The sequence below is a fragment of the Chaetura pelagica genome, unplaced genomic scaffold (assembly GCF_000747805.2).
Source record: "Chaetura pelagica isolate M959 unplaced genomic scaffold, ChaPel_1.0 scaffold147, whole genome shotgun sequence".
NCBI lineage: Eukaryota > Metazoa > Chordata > Aves > Apodiformes > Apodidae > Chaetura > Chaetura pelagica.
The window spans coordinates 4,029,226-4,050,593 of NW_009954194.1; the positions used below are offsets into that span (position 1 = coordinate 4,029,226).

A 21,368-nucleotide genomic window follows, 5' to 3' on the forward strand; every position below is an offset into this window, starting at 1 on the left:
GGGGCAGAATCCCCTCCCTGGCCCTGCTGGCCACACTTCTTTTGGTGCAGCCCAGGATGCAGTTGCTCTGTGAGCTCCAGCACACACTGGTGGCGCATGTTGAGCTTCTCATCAACTACCACCCCTAATTCCTTCTCCTCAGGACTGCCCTCCAGCTATTCTCCCCCAGCCTGTATTTGTGCCTCGGGTTACACTGACCCAGGTGAAATCTGATAAGCTGCGTATTTCCCATGGTTTTTGACAAAATTATATATGTATTGCCTTGTCTGCAATTCACCTGCACTTGGCATTTTAAGCTGATCCCATTTTATTTCTGCATATACCCCATGGTATTTCTTTATGCTTGATGAATTTCTCTGGAGATTTTTTGAAAAGCTTTGAGGTTGACTGCCAGGTACTACAAACAAGTTCATTCAACAGTGCAATCAGCTATTCTATTAATGGAATCAATTTGAATAAATTTTACTAAATAAAATTCTAAAAGCACGACATGATATATCAAGAAGCTTGTAAGAACTAATTTATGGGGATTCTAGTCCAAAACTAAGATCCTGTTTTCTTTTTTTCCTGTGGAAAATAAGCTTTATCATAGGTAGTGTCATCCCCGTTCACAAACAGACTTTATTGCTGTTTTGGATCAATAAGGTCCTTAGAGCACAAAGAGTTTTGAACGATGTTGTTAGTTTGAAACACTTTGGTAGAATTCAATCGCACCTGCAATCTTTCCTAAATGTAGATTTACTGTTTAGGAAAGAGTCCATTCCTCTGAGTCTCAAGTGTGGCATTAAACATTGTAGCCATCGTATTGTGCATGTGGCATGTTCTTTGTGGAGAGCAGGCGGTTAGATTAGGGTCTGGGTTCCAAGGACTGCCTAGGGTCTCATGTCTTTACAATTATGTGTTGAGATTAAGTAAGCCATCAGCCAGTGGTTCCCTGAACACCAAAGAGAAGTTAGGATTTTGATAGTTACTACAGAAAGTGGTTCATTTTGTGATCCTGAACTACAGGTAAGATAATTAAGTGCAGGATTAAAGGGGATGTGTTCAGTCCTGTTAAAAGTCACCATCCCAGGGACTTACAGCACCTGTTGCTTTGCATGCCAGTTTGCAACATATGTGAAGAACATACTGCTTAATTCTGTTTCTCCTCCATGTGTTCACCTAGCATGTTCATTTTTAAAGGGACTGCTGATGTGAAAACTGCTTCTGGAATTCTAATCTCACTCTTGTCCCTTCATATATATACCAGTTCCAGCAGAGAGCCTTGAAGTATTTTGCAAACAAATTGTTAAGCACCTTTGCTCTAAAGATAACTTGGCCTAGCACATGAATGACATGATGTAGGTAAGGAGTTTTCTGCGAATAGGTCCTAGTCACATTTTTTGCTGGGTAACCAGGTACCCATTCTGGTAGTGCCAAGGGGAAGTACACAGTGTAATTTGAAGCTGCAGGGAGTGCAATTAGAGCTCTGTTCATTTGGTCTTTAAACTAAATGGCATGAAGGCAAGTAACAAAATACTTTCTTTATGTTCTGTGGAAAAAATTTCCTAGTAAATAATAAATACGGAGCTGTCAGCATGCCAAGGAAATGCTATCAATTCTGCAAGCAAAATGTGCTGCAAAGTGATTTAGCTGCCATAGGTGGAAGTCTGTTTAAGAAGGAAGTTCCTTAACACCCTGCCTGTGATCTTTTGAGATTGCAATAGAAATGCCACAGACTTCTCTAGACTACTTCTGAACTATTTAAGACCCAAGAAAAATTCTTATGTCTCTGAACACCCAGCAAAGGCAGGAAAGTTAACTTGTCATGAAAAGCTAGTAAAGCTCAGAGAAGGGAGGATTTACAGAGGTAGAATGATCATTCTTTAAATGTTGCACGGATACAGAGATTAGAAACACAGGGTCTTCGAACTTCTCTTGAATCCCAGAATTTGGAGACTTGATTTTTAAATTCTTGAATTTTAAATTTTTAAATTAAATTTAAATTTTAAATTTTAAATTATTTAAAAATAAATAGCAGCAGAAGAGATCATTTGAACAAACCATTTTCCATTAGTGTTGGCGAGCTAAGCCAGGCCCACCATCATACAGATTATTGTTGTAACATTAATTGGTTACTCTAATTAAAGAGTAGGGGAGATCCAACCTTCAGCACAGGATGCACCTGAGGACTTCTCAGCAAAGACAAGCTGAGAGAGTTGGGCGTGTTCAACCTGGAGAAGAGAAGGCTCCAGGGATACCTTACAATGGCCTCCCAGTACCTGAAGGGGCACAGGGAAGCTGGGGAGGGGCTTTTTATAAGGGCTTGTAGTGATAGGACAAAGGGTGATGGTTTTAAACTGGAAGAGGATGGATTTAGGTTAGACATTAGAAAGAAATTCTTTAGACGCTGGCACAGGTTGCCCAAGAAAGTTGTGGAAGCCTCCTCCCTTATAGTGTTCAAGGCCAGGTTGGATGGGGCTTTAATCAAGCTGGTCATGTGGGAGGGTTGGAACCCTCATAGATCATAGAATTATAGAATGGTTTGGGTTGGAATTCTATGATTCTGTGATATGATTCTAATTATACTATCATGTCCAGATTGTGAGCAATAGCTAAAAATGAATGTCACTAGAATTTAGGCATCTGATCATTGTGTCTCTGAATACCAAGTCTGATATTTATGCCCAGTTTCAGAAACCTGTAGCCCAAAACAGAAGAATTCATGGCACTTACAGTTCAAACAAAGCTGGATTCTGAAAATGCTGCATTCTTTAAGCAAAAATCAGAACATCTCACCTTCAAGATGTAGCGAACACTTTAGATTGTGTTGTGCCTCACTTTTATCCAGAAGTTACCGCAGGGAGCTCTTAATATAGCTATTTATTGTTTGTGAAAGAAGCTCATTAATATGGTGATAAACATCCCTAGAGGGATCCCAGGAGGAAAATAATGATTTAGTATTCAGTGCAGGAAATGAGAAATAGAAAATAAATATTTTTTTAATAAATATTTTTAAGAAATCTATCAATTCAACTGGTATTGATAAACCTAAACATGGAACAGGTAAAGGTCCTGTGGAAACAGTGTGTGCACCCCAAGTTTATCATTATGGGGACACAGAACTAGATTTCAGATGCAAGCTAAGTTCTGGTCATTCTTAATTTCTGAGTTCTTGACTTTGCAGTTTAACATCCTCTTTTGTGATTTTTTTGGGGTTTTTTGTTCCATTTTCTTTTTTATGTTCTAGCAGTTGGAATGGGTTCTTACACAATGGTAAGTTTCTGTCTGTCAGTTAAAGACAAGTCCACTAGAACTTTGTGTTTATGAACCGCAGACAAATGGTTTTAGCATTTAGATAAATATTTCTGTGTTTCTATTGAGAGTTTCCAGATTTTAATCACTTAAGAGATTGTAATTTAGCCTAAATTTAAAATAAGGCAATAGCTAGAAGACCTTACTGGGTTGTGCAACAGGAATGCTTAAAGAGTTTTAAAAATTTTATCTATATTTTAAGGAAAAAAATGAAACAAAAGTGTTTTCAGGAGGGCTGACACTGTTTTTCAATGAAAGCAAGACCAAGTAGGCAGTAAAGATTTTTTGACTGTTAAGTTTCTGTGGAACTTACACAAAAATAGCTCTTCGTGAGCTGCTGGAGAACGGCTGTGTCCGTGTGACCTTTCCAATGTGCTTTTGTTTTCTCATTTCTGCTAGGGAAAGCTACCTGCCCTCATTTCTTCTCCTTAGGGATTATCTCAAATTGTAGCAAGTTTGCAAACACAGCTTATACCATCACTGTGTATTTGACAGTGAAATTGTGTGTTTTGAACAGACTTTTTAGCTTGTTTGCCATCTGACTAAATAATCCAAACTCTTCTTGCAAGTGAAACAGCTTCAGCAATTGGAAACCACTCATATGGGACTAGTTGTAATGAAACCACCAGGAGATGTTTGTTTTCCTAGGCTTGAACCTGTTCTGCATCAGAAGGAATTTGAATAATTCTGTCTTTCCAGAAGGCATTGAAAAGTGTCATCTGTTGGAGTGCCAACTGTATAATATGAGTAGTGTCAATTTTGTCTACCTTAATGCCATACTCTCCCTTTTAACTGTTTCTTCTTCTTTGCCTTCATTCATTTCATATCAGCACCTTTGAAAATGTTTTTATGAAGTGCTGTGTTAGGCAAATTGTTTCCACAGCAACTTTCAAAATAAATGTTTTTATAACATGTCACCATAGCCAGTAAAACAAAATATTCTTTGTAGTGCAGTTGCATGTGGGTAACAGTTAGGATTCAAGATCTCATTTGTTTATGCTTCTGTTGCATTTTAAACACTGTTATATGCTTTGAACCAAAACATGCAAGTTGTTCCATATACTAACCCTGGTCTTTTTAACTGAAGTATTACTGGCTTTGGATTTTAGCTCCAGGGGTCAGTCACTGGCCCAGTGTCTTCACTGGGACATGGTTCCCTCACTGACATCATGGAGACACTCAACGAATTCCAAAGAGCTGGCGGTTTCACTTTCTCACCTGTCTCTCTTTGTCCCTCTTTGTCCCTCTGTTAGGATCTGTACTCTAAAGCTTCCCATGCCTTAGCAGAACTGGTCACAGAGCTGTTTCTTCAGACCCTGCCTGTTGTGACTGGTCTTTCTGTAACAGAGTGTGAGCATCTGAAAGAGGAATGGCAGGAGAGCTTGGCTCCTCAGCTGGAGAAATGGGAGACCCACCGCCAGAGACACTGGAAGCTTTTCCAGGAACAGCTGTTGCAAGAAAAGAAAGTAAGACACATATTATGTTCTGGTAACCTAGGGCCTAAAAGCAGGGATATAGAAAAAAAATATTAAAAAATAATATAATTATGTGGATGGGGTATTTTGTATATAAATATACATGATACATAATACATCATATATTATTTTGTTATAGATTATTACATATTCTTATATATTATACATTATTTTACATTATGTTATATATTATATGTATTGCAATAGATAATTTACAGATATAATTATATGGAATATATATCTATAGATATGAATGTATACATAAATAAATGTGTATATGAATATTTATGTAGCCCAGTGCCAGACACAGGTCCAGACTGGAAAAGGACAGTTTGACCTGTAGTATGGAGTGAATATATATTCTGTGCATGCAGACTTGCATAGTGGAGTTAGAGAGTAATTACTGAACATCTGTTCACAGTGTTTATGAACTTTGTCAGCATGTAAACATTTATTTGCAAGGCTGCTGTCTGATAGCCTCACCTCTTGAGCATCCACAGAAACAGTTAAAAAAAACCTTCATCTGTTCTGTTTGGAGAGGGCATATATGAGTACCATTTACAAGAAAAGAGGCCTTACAATTATAAATATTTCTTAATATTTTTAATGTATTAATACTCTAATATTTGGAAAAATATGATACACACTTTATAGAAATATTATTCTTTATTCTGAGAAGGTGCAGAAACACACATCCAGCTTTCCTGCTCTGTCTGTACCCAGCATGGGGGGCATTGACACCAGAGCAGAAAAGCAGCAACAGTAAATGTGGAGGCAGGTATCTTCAGCATTAGTCTACAACTCAAATGTATCTTCAATTTATTCACGCAATGCTATGTGTCTGTTAACACTGCTTCAAAGGCTAACACAGCTAAGTCAAATAAAGACCTCTATACAAAGTTGTGCCCCTTGGAAATGTGCAGTGTGTGCTGCAATATTTAGAGTAATTGGGACTTCTTAAGTAGAAGGTTGGCAGAGTTCTTTAACACTGGCAAAATCATACTTTTTGCTACCCTCATTCTCCAAAGTGCTTGGACAATCCAATACACAGTAAATAAGGTATTGATTGAGTCCCTGATTATTACAGGTGACTATAAGGTGCTTAACTTTCCCACTCAGTCATAGTTAGAGTTCTTCCATAAAACTGTGATTCAGGAAGGAAACTGTGGGCTTCCTACTAAATCTGGTAGATTTGCTGACCAGTGGTTTTAGAACACCCTTAGGAATACAAAAGTAAAATTTGTTGGAAATTCCTAGCCATTTTCTTTTTTTCTTCTCTATTTTCCTTTATTTTGAGTTATACAACAGGCACATCCCTGACAATTTTCTGTTTTTTTTTATTGTAACTCATCCAGTATCTCACATATTTTGAAAAACAATTCTGCTTGTCTTATTTCTATGTGTGATAAGTGTCTAGTCAACTACACTAAAATATGCTTGGGACCAACCACTGATGCCAGTGAGTCTGCTCACATGTTTTAAGGGCAGGCATTTGTGTTTTCTAGGACTGCTGGCTGGCATTTAGCATTTGAACTTGGCATATCTGTGCCTTCAGTGATTAATGAAACAATGTCTGACCTCAACTTTTTTTTTTTTTTAATTTGCCCATTTTTATCAGGTATTAGATTCAATACTTTCCTTGGCAAGCTTAAAGCTGTAGGTTGCTGTTTATTTGCACATTCATCAAGGGTTCACAAATTGATCATCCTTGTATGAGTGTGACCTGAGCAGGCTGGTCCAGTAGGTGTACTAGAAGCGTGTCTCATAGTGCCTGAAGCCCAAAGCACCTTGGTGGTATCTGCTGTCATTAAAAACCACAGTAAGAAAAGGAGGAGGTTCTGATGTGCGATTCACAATTAATCTCAGGAGTCAAAGTGCATGTTAAGGCACCTCTGCTCTGATCCTTCCACTGTCTCTTTGAACCTCAGCCATGGCTCAGGTCCAGAGAGACGAGGAGACTGTCCACAGAGGGGACATCTCAAGTCTAAAGTTTAGTTCCAAAAATCCTGCTTACACATTCCTCTGTTACTATCATTGGGCACAGTGTTGAGTGGAGAAACCACACCCTGAGATTTTTTCTCAGGAGATTAAAAGGAGTGGTTCTCTCCAGCACCCAGTTCTTGAATAATAGGTCTTTGGACATAACTGTATGACAGATTCACTGTATGTGAAGGCAGATGTTACAGTCATGCCCAAGCATAGATTATTTAATTAGAAAGTTGACTTTCCATCACTTTCAGTGTGCTGTAGCATTCATAATATACAGCATACGGTTTCTTAGCAAAAAAATAAAAATAAAAATAAAGGGTTTGCTGACATCATTAACAGTAATTACTGAGCTATAGAGGAATTCACTTAGCAGTGACAGAGGTCTTACCTTGGTCTCTGAGTCACTAGCACTGCAGTTGGACCTTACTCAGTATAAAAATTATCTGAGCAGCAGACGGAGCTGTCATAAGGACAAGTGATTATGTGGGATTAAATTCCTAGAAGACACAAGGGCTTGTCCTAGTGGGAAAATGTGTGATTTCTCAAGATGTTATTCTTTGCAGGAGCCTAAGTAGCTTTTTTAGCTTGAAATGTGTGGTTTTTTGAAAGTGGACTCAACTGAAGTGGAAAAAAGTGATGAATCTCTAAAGAGAGAACTCAGGGAGATAGCTATTCCAGCAAAACTAAGCTGGCACATTTTCCTGTATAAACAAGACTGATAAACAATTCACAACTCGTATAATGTTGAAATTCAAAGTGCCTTCCTTGGCCCTTTCGTAGTGTAAAGGCAGCAGCATGCACCTTTAAGCAATAAGGTGACATCTGCATCTTACAGAAAGCAGCACTTGGTTTCTACCTTAAGAAGAAAAGGAGATCAGACACTTGGAAGAAGTGATCATGTCACTTAGGAGATTCCATCTGTTACAGTGCTGATTGTGACAGAAGATCCATAAATCAACATTTATATTGACAGGCCTTTTAAATTATCAGGCATTTTCTCCACAAGATATGTCTTTAATTTCCCTCTTAATAAATGTACCACTGTACTAAGAGTTACATAGTCACCTGCTTTACAGACCTGGGGAAGTCTAACATAGAAGACTTTTCCCCACAGTAATTACATGTACTTTTCAAGGTGGCTTAAAAAGACTTTTTCCAATTTATCTGAACTGGTTTTTTTATATATTAGCTTTCCTAGCATATGTACATATCTGGAATATAAAGTCCTTTGGGAGAACAGAATCTCTTTTGCAGTGAGCAGCCTGAGCTAGTGGGAGATGTCCCTGCCCATGCAGGGAGTCGGAACTAGATGATCTCCAAGGTCCTTTCCAACTCAAACCATTCTATAGATTCTATGAATTGAAAAGAGAAAATCGGTTTCATATTTAAATTTTGTCTTAGGTGTTTGAGGATGTGAGTGAGACAAATGAGAATAAATGATTAATGAAAATAAATTTTAGAGAGTTTTCCCATATAGCTCCTACCTCGAGCTCTCCTGCCTGGGCAGCAGTTGCTGGGAGCAAACTGCTGCACCAGACCGAGGTACTTGCTTGGCATTCAGTGTGCATCACACCCCATCTACAGGCATTTAGGGAGAAATTGCTTTGCCTCAATTTCCTGAGAAGCTGTGCTAAAAATGTCAAACTGAGAGCTACAGAAAAAAAGAGTGAGCTTTCTTTGGTCTAATTTGCTGTTGTATTTGAAGTCTAACTCAAAATATTTTATGGGTTTCATTACCTACCAAAGACAAATTCCCCACCTTTATTGCCAGAGTAATACTTAGCATTAGCCCTGCTCCAAAACGTCTTGTAATATCCTTGTTGCCAGGAAGCAAACCACCAAGAAGCTTAGAGAGAAAAAAATTGAGGTTTAGGAGGTTTCTATCCGTTTCACATTGTTGCTTGAAACCCCGAAAGCTGAACCTGCATCTGCATATCAGTCTTGACATGGTGTGCATTTTATGGCTTTCTCCTAATTTTATACTGATTTTTTCATAGTGATTGGAATGACTCTTCAAGTAGCCAGACATTCCTCAAAGCTTTACTTCCCCCTTTATGATGCTTTTGTCACTGATTCTGCTGGCTAAGTGCAGGAATTGGGCTCTCTTGCAATTTCTGAGTCTGTGCAGCAGCGTAATTTTCTTCACTCTGTGCTGACCTATCTCTGAGCAAAGTAAAGCCATTCCCAAGAATAGGAAGGCTTTGAGAGGCACCTGGAGACTTGGCCCAGTGTTGGAAGGACGTGCAGCACAAAGACTGACTTATCCACCTGCTTTGATGATGTTTTGCTCTTTTTCAGCAATATATCAGCAGCCTCAAGTTAAGATTCCCAGAGGATCTTTGCTGTTGCATCTGTGCCTGCATGTCTTAGCTCTTCCATTATTTTGGTGGTGGAAAATACCCAGCCTTTCCAGTTCATCTCAGTGAGCCGTTGAAGTGTTGCTTCCAATAAAACATAAAATACTCTGTTCTTATTCCCAGCTGACCCCTTCCCTTCTTGATCATCTTCTTAACAGCCTTTTTGAGACAAAACACTGTTTTAATATTTGGTCCAAATCTCAATCTTTCTTATTTATCATCCCACCCTAAATGTGTAATAATCCCCCTCCTTTCCTCTTTGTTCTCTTACTACTTAAATGGCTGATACAGTTCACTGCTCAGTTCTATTTTCTGCTATATTCTCAGCTTTCCATTGGTCTTGAGGGGTGAAGAGACCTTTTATAAGGTCTTGCATACAGCTTACCTTAAATGCACTTGCAATCTGAAAGGTGACTCATTCTTCTCCTTTTAAAGAAAGTCTGTGTTCAGCACTACTTAGCTAGGCTATTTCTTCATAAACAGAAGTAAAAAACTCCAATCCCTGTCCTTGTTATCATTCTGAGTACCTTTTTGGGTAGGATATACTGATAGCAGCAGAGGTATTAAGTTTTAGTTTCTTGGATGCAATATTTCATCATTTCTCATTCCAACTGTAATTCAGAAAACATCTCCTGACTTCTGTATCTTGGTGGTCTACGTCAGATTTAATCCACAAACTGTTTGGGAGTAAGTGTGCGAACAGGCCCTTCAGGAGCAACATCTCAATGAATACCCAGGTCTCCAAAAATGATGAAAGACACATCTGAGCCACAGCAGTCTCTCATTAAATTAATTCTGGAAGGTAAAATGTAATTTTCAGCCCTTCTTTTAACTGCTGAAGGAGCTTTTAAAATACACAATGTGATGGATCTACTAGGTGTATGCAGAGAGGTGTGAAACACTAGAAAGCCATCCATGCTGCAAAAGGGAAACACTGAGAAGAGTTATTAATTCAAGTAAGTATTTGCCATCTGTCATAATGATACCTGAGGACCTGCTAAACTTTAAATTGACACTTGCAGCATGCAAATCAGAGAGGGCACTGTGCTCCGTTGTGCTCAGTGATTTTAAGAATTGTCTAGAGTAAAATCAGTTGAGGTCTGTCTACACAGGTGCATCTTGTGGCTCTTTTGAGAGCAGCCTGGTGGGTTCCCCACTGCTATACATATTTCCAGGCTGTGCTTTTCATGCTCAGCTGAACTCTTTCCATCTGTCACTTGTTGACTGCCTGCCCTTCTTTCCCAGGTGCTTAGGAGAGTTTTTGTAAGATTTTCTTCATGAAGAGGGGTCTGTTGTATGTGTTGCTGTGTATACTGCAGAGGAGGCACTATCTAAGAAAGAAATATATTTTTATCTTAAAGATATTGTGGTTTCTGATGCTCTGCACTTCCCAGGGGAGTTCACTCTGAGCTCACAGATAAAGCTTCTTTCCTGGACAGATCCCTGCTTCCCAAGGAAAAGACTGTCAAATCCAGTAGGAATCCCCAGTACCACTCCTTAACACTAACAGTTGTGCAATTACACATCTAAACCTTTGCTATACATACTGGTCCATTGAAACTTTGCTGTCTGCAATAGAAGAAAATTCATGTTATGAACAAGGCTAGAACATGAAGTGAAGCTGTCAGAGGGCCTGAGTGTTGCTTTTAATGTATGGCTCTGCACACTTCCGCAGGCAACCTGTATTTATCCAGCTGCCAGTGGAGCCTAAAATATATATTCTTGTCACAGTAACAGAGTTAGAGCCTTACAACCATTTCATCTTATGGCTTATTATTCATTAAACTCTCACAATACACTAAAAAAAATCTGAAGTCTGCATCTCCACAGCTCTACAGTCTAATGGCAAACTCATCCAAACATTGAGACATTCTTTTATCTAAATATTACCCTGAAGGAGCTGTAAACTTGCAGTCCATACACCTAATTATGCAATCTCTGATTTAAACTATTAGCACTGGGTACTACACACAGAAGGGTGCTGGAAGATTATATATTTGTTTTGTTCAGTGAAAATAAAAACCAAATTCTTTACTAGTAAAGAAAACCCAAACAAAAAGCCCACTGCAACCTGCTAAGAGTCAATGCAATATTTTGTGCTATGTTGGTCTTTTTATCTGTTGCTGAAACGAGAAGATCTGTAGGAGAGAACAGCTGATCCAAACCACTGCAAAGCCTCCCTTGCTTTTTAGTGAGCTTTGTTTAAGACTTTGATAGTTGAGGAAAAAATATTCCAAAGTTGAATAATTTTAATTCAGCTTGAGTTTGTTCCTTGAAAGAGGGGCACAGTTGGTTTTAGCAAAATAACATAAAATCATAGAATCATAGGGGTTGGAAGGGACCTCTGAAGATCATTGAGTCCAACCCCCCTGCTGCAGCAGGAGCACCTAGGGAACACAGGAACACTCCACAATCCCTCTGGGCAGCCTGTCACAGTGCTCCATCATCCTCACAGTATAGAAATTTTCCTCATTTTGAGGTGGAAATTCCTGGGCTGCAACTTCATGCCATCTCCCCTCATCCTATCACAAAGCACCACTGAAAAGAGACTGGCCCATTCTTCACATCTACCCTTCAGATATTTATATAAGGTCCACACTCAGTCTTCTTTTCTCAAGACTGAACAGCCCCAGGTCTCTCAGCCCTTCCTCATAAGACAGGTGTTCCAGTCGCTTAATCATCCTTGTAGCTCTCTCTTGGACTCTTTCCAGCATACCCCTGTTCCTCTTGAACTGGGGACCCCAGAACTGGACACAATACTCCAGATGTGGTCTTGCAAGGGCAGAGTAGATGGGGAGGAGAACCTCACTTGGCCTGCTGGCCACACTGTTCTTGATGCATCATAGGATACTATTGACTCTGCCACAGGGGCACATTGCTGCCCCATGGATATCTTGTCCATCAGGACCCAGAGATCCTTCTCCATGTGGCTGCTTTCTGACAGGTCAACCCCTAATCTATATTGGTGCATGGTGTTTTTTCTCCCCAGGTGCAGCACTCTACACTTACTCTTGTTGAACCTCATTAAATTCATCTTTGCCCAGCTCTGCAGTCCTATCTTGCTGAACGGCTGCTCAGCCACCAGGTGGATAAGCCAGTCCCACCAGCTTTTTATCATCAGCAAACTGATAATAAATGAATAATAATAAACGAACAATAATAAACTAATATACAAACGAACTAATATAGATAATAAAATAATAATAAATAATACATTCAGAATAAACCCATGCTTTGTAATGTGGGGACTGAAATGACTGAAATCAGTATCTTATGATTGTATTTTTTTCCTCTGCTTTTAGATATGGTTAAAGGAATATGCTCTGTCTGCTGTCATGCAAAAGCATCTGTCTGAGAAACAAGAGAAGATAATTCAAGGTGTCGTAAGCAGACTAGGATACATCAGTGATGAGTAAGTTTGGTTTTATCAGTAAGCAGTGGGGTAAAACTGCACTGCTGCAAGCACAGATTAAAACTTGTATACAGTAAGTTGTGGAAAGCAGTGTTGATGAACTATGAACATCTTCAGAGAGACAGTTATTCTAGTTTTTTATCTCAGTATCAGAAAAAATCCCAAATATCATGACTCCTGCTAAGTAAAAAAAAAGAGTCTTCTCTGATTTGTGGTGTGATTTGTGTGTATCTACTCCTGTGTTTGTGAGTAATTTCTAATCTTGAACCAGCTTCTCTTTGCACTCTGTGTATCACATTGGAGTTGAATATTCTTCAAGGTAAAATGTTCAGTCCAGCACCATTCAGCTCAGCCTTTGCTTTCTGCTATTACAATACCACTGGCCATTTCTTTGTGTGATAATGACTCCTGTCATATATTCTCTGTCTGTATTCATCAACAAAGCTTTTTGTTTTACCTCATCTTTGTACAGCTATACATGTCTTTGATAGAGATTTGGGTAAAGATTCTCAAAAAAACACAGTTCTGTGTTATCTGCCTCATTTTGGTTAAGGTATCAAATTACTTCATTCACCATGATCTTCCCATTAGCAAAGATCAAAGCATTTGAAGACCTGTCTGCACTCCTCTATTTTGGCTCTTCAGTTCAACCTTATATTTTCATGTTCTCTGACTTCAGTGTTTCCCAAGATTCAGTATCTAGAGAGCTCATGGTGCCTTAGGCTTACACACAAGTTAGATACAAGCACAAAAAATGTCATCCCAAATGTGCACACAGATTTCACTCACCTGGTCCAGAATCAACTTCAACATTTGCTCTCCTGTTTGCAATTCACCACAAACTTGCTTCGTGTCAGCCCTGCCAGCTACCACTATGCTGTTCAGTGTCTCTTGTGCCTCCTTGTTAATCCAAGATGCCCTTTTCTGCATTTTCTTTAAATAACTTTCCTGTAGTTCTGATTACATTCTCCTTCCAAGTCTCTTATTTAAAAAAAAACACTTTAATGATATGATTAGAGATGATTATTTATCTCTTCCTATTTTTATCTTAACTTCACTGTGACACAATTACAAGTTTGTCACAGCAGTACCATTTTTTATACCTGAGCAGCTCTCCAAGTCATGCTTTGTACAAGAAGACATTAAACAGAGTGAATAAAACCCTTGTAATCTTTGAGGAATTACTTTGCTGGACGTATGTGTGCAGCAAGCAGCTCAGCTGATTGATTTTAAATGATCCTTTTCACAGGTCTGTTAACTATATTTTGCAAAAACACCGACTTCTGCTGTGTTCAGTGCTCACAAGGCTGACCCTCCGAAGAGCTGGAATGGCAGCCCTGGCCCGCATGAGACTCTCCAGAAAAAAGAGCTTACTTCAAGAACTGAGAGAGCAACATACCCTGCAGAAAGGATCCTCCCCCTGCCAAGACGAGGACCAGTGGCAGTTACAGAAGGCGGTGGTAGGTACAGTGTCTGGGTGTTTTCTCTCTAGAAGTTTCATATGCTGGCATTTCTGGCATTAGAAGTAGCAAGATCTCAAAAAGTAAAAATGTTAAAAAAATATGTTCCAAACAGAAAGGAAAATATTCTCTGTCAAAAATGCACCCACTGCTGGCATTTGAGATCCCTGAGTGTGCGTGGTTTAGTGTGGGCAGATATTTTCAATTCCCTAACACTTTATCTGCTAGCTAGCTGTCTGTGATGTGCTATCTTAGATATGTTCATAGATTCATAGAATCATAGAATAGTTTAGGTCGGAAGGGACCCTACAGATCATCTAGTTCCAGCCCCCCAGCCATGGGCAGAGACACCTTCTGTAGATGCCTAGAGTGTATATTGTTTCCAAGTGCTATTAAGTACGTTCATGACTTCTCCCAAGGGTACTAAGTACCAAAGAGACCAACTTCCCAAGTAGGCCCCACAAACTGTGCATGTATTCCAGTTGCATAACTGTAGACTTGCCTTGTTCCTGTGCACTTCATTGAGGCATCCACCATTATCTCTTCCTGGCCTCAGAATATTTAACCTATGTTGTTCTTATTTTAATAGAAATAAGACCAGATTTAACAGTATGGAATATAAAGATGGGAGTACATCACTTGGAAATGACCAATGGGACAGGAAGCAGCTGTTATTGCACCTATCATGACACAGGCAATAGTTTTGTTGCATAGACACTTCTTAAATGACTGTACATAAACTTTCACTGGAGATGACATTATTCTAAGTATTAAATTGTAACATTTTGAATAGGTGTAGGACTTTCTTCCAAAGTGAAGCTGAGTATATTTTTCAGTGTATTTAAATGGGAGTGTGATCTTTTTGTCTGATTACCAGGAGTCCCATATTATGGAAGAGGAGGAGAAGCTCGAGGAAGAAACACAGCAAACCCATTTAGAATTTCACCAGCAACTAGTCACAGAAATTCAAGGAGCTCTTCAGTTTCTTCAGCAGCACATGGAGCAGATGATTGGGCAGACACTGCTGCAGCATGCCCGACAGGAAGCTGGAAAAAAGAGTTCAGATGATGGACAGGACTTCAAGGTATAGAAATGTTTAACAGCTCTTTTCCAAACAAAATGAGTGGTACTTTGCTGAAGTGAAAGGCAATTTGATTTATGCATTACCCTTTGCCTAGAAGTATCAGCAGCAGACCATTACAGCTGTGTTAGAATTGAAGATACATTACTAAGTATTTCCAAACTAACACTTATGTAGAAATACAGTATTTCCTTTGCTTTTGCTACAGCAGTCAAAACAGGTTTTATTAATCTATATGCTGGAATATAAAAATTGAAGCAGTTCTTGATGACAAAGAATAACAAAACTGAGGAAGAAATGGAGATGGTTATCCATTTATGAAGATTTTATGGTTGATTAGTAGTATTTGTTTTGATTAACAGCTAAATAATGAAATGAAAATCACACTTGCCTCATAGGTTAATAAAATTGCTCCAAAGCAAATATTTGGATTTTCTGTAAAATGAAAAGTTGTAGTAGAGCTACACATAAATTGATTTACTTTGCTGGCAGTTGGGTTGACGGTTTAAATGGGCTATAGAGATTGAACAGATAGGGTAACAGCCCCTTCCAAGTTGGAGGTGAGACACATTAGAAAGACTTTACTGTAATTTTTCTTCTTGAAATAATCCAGAGATGAATAGAAATACCTATTTTCCAGTGTCTCAGTCTGCTGTACTTTTCAAGCACGAAATTCACCATTTTGTGTGCACATACACAGTTAGATTAGGCCTTCAGTTGTAGACAGATAATAACACTTCAGCTTTTGACTTACACAGTGAATTCTGACTTGTGCTGTGTAATGCAGAAGCGACTTGTGGAAGCTGCTGTAGAAAGTGTGTATGGGACCAGCAATAATATCAATAGACTGGTGCAAAACTACTATCAGCAATTAGGAAGAATCACAGAAGTCTATGAAGGAAAAAAGCTTCAACAATTGAAATCCTTACAAGGTATGTATGATATTGACAGCTATAAGATAATTCTGGGTTTTTTAACAAAGAAATAAATTTCCTTATCACTGTAAAGATTGTTTTTAAAGATAACAGAAATCTATTATTGAAAATAAAGCAACAGAGCAAAATCAATATGTAGGTCCATTTCCATCTTTGAAGGAGAAATGATAGAAATTTTATTATTAATAATTACTTGAATTACAGTCTTGCATGCAGGACCCTGTTACTCGAAGTTTGGTGCAGGCACATGAACAGTCCCCCCAGTTCACCAAGCTAGAACAGGGATTAATTTCTACTTATGCAAAACATAAATTGTAAAGTTGCCACAGCTCAGACTTTGTAATTTTAAGCAAAAGATTTTACACAAACATTATTTCAGCAGAAAGAAGTGAAAGGAACAGACTTAGGAAGAAACAAGAGAAAGAACTGGCATTGAAAGAAAAGCAGAACAAAGGCCTCCTGAATGTATCATCCACAGTCCATCAAAGGTGAGAGCAGGCAGCAGTTAGCAGCATTGCTAACTTGATTTAAATGTTTTGAGTGTTTGCAGATCTACATAAATATCCTTCTAAATAAATGTCTTGGTTTTGCATTTTATACATCTTTGATGGAAACAACTATCTGTTGCCAAATTACGTCTGCCCTTTGATCTCAGAGAATTACTGTTTTATTAAGTAAACTTTTTGATGCTCATTAATTACAAACTGAAGAGCTATACATAGACAGTTTGAGAAGAGAGAATGAGAAACAATGCCAACACATATGCCAAGTTTTAAAAGAAATTCAAAATAAATGTAGGATGGGAACTGATGCTGTCTAATTCATTACATTCCCTCTTTGCTGTTTGGAACACTGAAAGTGTTTTTTGGTTTGCTGTCGAGTAAACATAAGCCATAATGAACAGATAATGTGTGAAGCATAAATAATGTTCAGAATGGCAAGAAGATTTAAGTTAATGCTTTGAGCAATCAAGATTACTTGCACTAAGAGTGGAATCCCTCAAATGTTAATTAAATTTAAATAATATTTAATTCATTACTGATTTTGTGAAACTTCAAGTCCAGACAAAAAGTACTGCAATGCCAAAGGAATAAGTTGCCATAGAAAGCTGTATGGTTTGACATACACATGCTGCATTTTTGTAATAATTCTATTTCTTTATTCTTTGTTTATTATTTAGAACAACACATAATTTGCAATTTTGACATTTTGAAGAGGTTAACTCTTCTTAGATATTCTGTTACTTCTAAATGGAAAGGAATAATTTCCCACTTTTTGGTTTTCGTCTTTGTTTGAATTAGTATAAAAATGGATTAAGGTAAAGAAAGGGCTTCATGAAAGATTTCTTTGTTATTCATTATAAAGTTTATAATTTATTCTAACATATAAATTCACTTCTATTGGTTATCTCAGTTTTTTCTCCCATAATCTATTCTAAATAAAATACAATCAAATTGGCCTTCATGCAAGCAGAAGTATGGTATTCAAGAATGTAACTATTCAGTGTCTAAGCTGGTCTCATAACCATTAGTAGTCAAACCCATTTTCCTATTGTTATTATTATTTCTTTTACTTTCAAATCCCAGTCTTGTATAAATTAATGAAAAAAAATCAATTAATTTGCGTAACTTTTATTAAATTCAACATGGATTGAATTTAGGTTTATTTCCTTTTGCCTTTGGAGCAAGGTTATGAATGTGAGTTAAAAAAGCAAATATTGACAGCTAACCTGCTGTAAGCATTGACCGTTATAATAGCAACTCCATTATGTGGAGATGTCAGAAACAATTTGTGTTACCTCCTTCCCTGAGGAATGTGATGGGTGATTGGCAGTGTTGCTTTGAGGTAGATCAGGCAAAAGAACAGAAGAAATACAGGTTCAGCAAAGTTGCAGCCATTCAGGTTCAACTGTATTAATATTAATCTTTGACCAGCAAAATAAAACAAGTGAAGAATATAGTTTTTGATGCCCCCAATTGCCAAGTTTTGAATTACCATGTTTCTGGCCCAGTCTCAACCTGGTACTGAAGAGCCCTGAATCAAATGTCCTGATTCTTAATCCCATCTCCTCACACCTGATCCTCTAACAGCTTGTGTCTTTGGCAAGCAGGCAGTAAAGCTGACTTTATAAATGTACAGTTTTGAAGGCAGACTTCAACAGTAGAACTGAACTCCAGGTCCTAAAGTCCAGGCACGGACAACCCAAACTCCTACTGCAGTTCCTACCTCTGAAAGGAGCTTGTATTCCATGGAGAACTAACGGAGGTTATAAGAATAAGTAAATCTAACTAAAGATCTACAGTATAATTGGTTGTCACAGGAGAGGCTGGATAGTCTGATACTGTTAATAAGTCTTTCTCTTTACAAAATCTTCTGAGTACACTTTATGAGGATTGTATTCCTCCCTTGATCTGAACATCAGTATGTTTACATTTCCCTTGAATAGGATGGTGCTGCAGCAAATGAAGGTTTTGTCCCAGTTTGAACTGCAGCAGAAAATTCGTCTGGAGGCTCTGAAACAAAAGCTGCTGGGATTACATCACCTGGAAACTGAGTTGGAAAATCAGCTAAAGGTAAATCAGGGTGAAATGACTCAGGGCTCTGAAGCAGTCCATGGAAAACATCAGATGGGTTGTAAGGGTATCCTTGCTGTCCCAATTTAAATAATTGCTAAGATTCACCACTGTCTTCACCATTGAAGCCGTGGCTCAAATCCCAGTGACATGCAGACAGTTAACAGTTTGAAACTATTTCCTACAAAGAGAACCAGGGACTTGGGCAAAGTGTTCTGTTCTATCATGTTTAGTAATATTTCTTTACTGTGTCTATTTCAAGTACAGACTCAGTTTCTGATTAGTTGAACATCTCTATCTAATCGGAGGGAGACTACCCAGCCTCCCTACTAGTACAACCCTGTACTTGAGTTCCTGGCCACAAGAGGGATCAGGCCCAAATGCAGTGTAGGTGTGGCCAACCAGGTTTCCGTGTCAGATCTGCTGTTCCTCATGGCATGCATGCTCTCCCTGTTCATGCCAAGTGCTGTTAACAAGGAGCTGGAGTTACTTCTCACTGAGTTTCTTTTCAGTAAAAAACACAAAACTGGTGCTACCTGTATTGTTTCCTGTGGTTTTGCAATGACATAGACCTTCTTTATCATGCTACGCGTAGAATAATAACCCAGTATCAAGCTGTGTTGTGTTAACTGACTTCTGGTTTATCTTTGTGTGCAGGAAGCTGAGCAGGACTTTGTGAGCGAGGTGGCTGCACTGGCCCGAGTTCCATTGGTGGTGAAAAAGAAGCCTTCAAAAAGGAGCAAGCCAGCAGGTTGGTAGAACCCTGAATTGTTTTTAAAAACTCATCATCCCACATATCAGTATGTATTTTGCAATATAACACAGTGGAATTTTAGGAGTGATTTTTCATCAATGCCATTTCCCTAATCAGGATATAGAAAAGTAAGGTGACCTTCCAGGGTAACCCAACTCACCAGTAGCAGAGCCACAAAGAAGTGTCACTGTTCCTTAATCCAGAACAGTCCTTCAGTCAATAGGTCAGACTATGCACTGAGGTAAGGCTTCGCCTTCCTCAAACCACAGTTGTTTCTTGTCTTTCTTATGTTTTTTAAAAGGACTTCGTTCACCCTGATCACGAAGTCTTTGGGAGGACAGCAGAGCTGAATCACCCAGTATTCATTCTCCTGGTAGAATGGAAAAACTGGCCTTCCCACACACATGCTCAGAAGTAAAATCTTATTGAATAAGGAAGTTTGAAATGTGTACATGAATTTACTACAGTTTTAGCAAATTAGATTGATACGTAACTCAAGAGATACTTAGTGACAAAATGTTAAGAATAGCAGTTGTGTTCTCCGTTCTATATTTGGAGTGGAGCATGCAGTTCATAGGCTTTGAGCCATGCAATTCTGCTGTTGTTATCAAAATGAAACGTTTGACATTACATTTGAAAGGTGCTGAGAGGTGAGAAAGTTGCCTGAAAGGGAAAAGCAGCTCACTAACCTTGACAGTTTTGAAGTCTCTCTCCCCAGGTGATTGTTTCCTAAGCATGTATGCACCTTGACCTCAGGTTAGCTCAGGACTCTAAAACCAGTGACTCTTTAACATCAGATTGTTCTGATTAAATCACATAAAATTTTGAAGTGACTTTTGCTCTGTTTGCTGGTAGGAAAAAGCCATTTTCAATTAATTGCCATAAAAATATATGATAGGGCTTTCATCTGCTGCAGCTCATGGAAACTTCCGTGTTCAACAAATGTGGAAGTACAATGTCTGCTTCATGAGAACTAATCAATACTAAAAAAGTCATTATTCTAGACTACTATAAAGTGGAATTATTTTCTTGGAATAATAGCATATATGTATGAAGTGTTAGAGTGTATTTTTTTGCTTTAGGTTAATCAAAATCAGACAAGCTCTACTATCTGTGATTTTCTTTTTTTTTAATCCACATATGTTTGCCAATACAGGGGAAAAAACAAACTCAAAAATAAAGAACTTTCCATCACCAGAATCAGAAGACAAAGATAATTCTCATGAAAACATTAAAGAGCCCCCTGGATTGACTTCTGACTTATGCAGGTACAGTAGAGGGTAAAAAAAATGGACACATGAAAAACTATTTATAAAAAGCAGTACAAAATCTACTTCATAAGCAGGTATGTCATTCAAACCCAAAATATAATGCCTTCACTAGCTGAGCTTTTTCCTTAATACTTAACTTCTGACTTATATTTGATCATTTTTTCCCCATATTCTTTTATAAATCTAGTCTGTCCTGTTACTTATTTTATAAATAACTTTGATTTTAGGTAGAGAAATTAGAAACACTGTGTCCAAATCTCCTTTAATTAAATCTTTTTTTAAATTTAAAACAGCACAGACAGCATAAATCAGCACAGACAAGTGAATCCAATGGAACTAGGCTGACGTATAGCAACCAAAATATGGTCTGTGGTATTTAGGCTTTCACCTCCCACCTTTATTTTAGGAACAAAGGCAAGCGCCAGTCTTCGACTGTTGAGGGTAGCAACTCTATTCTTGATAGATGTTTCAGTTGGCTTATGCTGGGGTGCTAACTAGAGGAGAAGAAATGGCTACAAACCTGAAAGATGCCAGCTGATTATTACGGGCAGATCAAACCAGCCAGCTGGTCACTGGGGCTTGATATATTGAGCAGAGAAAATCCTGTTGACAGGCAAAGCAAACAGTTGGTTCTCAGGAACCACAGGCCTTTGGGGAAAAATATTTATCCCCTGAGTGACCTCAGCCTGGGACTGACTTCAGGAGATGGCTCCTTTCCCTGATGGCATCAACCCTTTTCACACACTCCTTTCCCACAGCCAGCACTG

At 38.5% G+C, this 21,368-nt stretch overlaps 1 protein-coding gene across 1 annotated transcript in view; it reads left to right on the forward strand.

Moving 5' to 3' along the window:
* The window catches only part of EVC (Ellis van Creveld syndrome), a 47,658-nt gene that overhangs the window by 25,955 nt on the left and 335 nt on the right, over window positions 1-21,368 (forward strand). Inside the window, exons 12-20 of the mRNA XM_010003140.1 lie at window positions 4,548-4,760; window positions 12,418-12,527; window positions 13,777-13,987; window positions 14,865-15,071; window positions 15,856-16,000; window positions 16,383-16,491; window positions 18,450-18,576; window positions 19,234-19,327; window positions 20,487-20,598. Of these exons, the coding sequence (XP_010001442.1) occupies window positions 4,548-4,760; window positions 12,418-12,527; window positions 13,777-13,987; window positions 14,865-15,071; window positions 15,856-16,000; window positions 16,383-16,491; window positions 18,450-18,576; window positions 19,234-19,327; window positions 20,487-20,598 (1,328 nt within the window). The remainder of the gene's footprint in view (window positions 1-4,547; window positions 4,761-12,417; window positions 12,528-13,776; window positions 13,988-14,864; window positions 15,072-15,855; window positions 16,001-16,382; window positions 16,492-18,449; window positions 18,577-19,233; window positions 19,328-20,486; window positions 20,599-21,368) is intronic.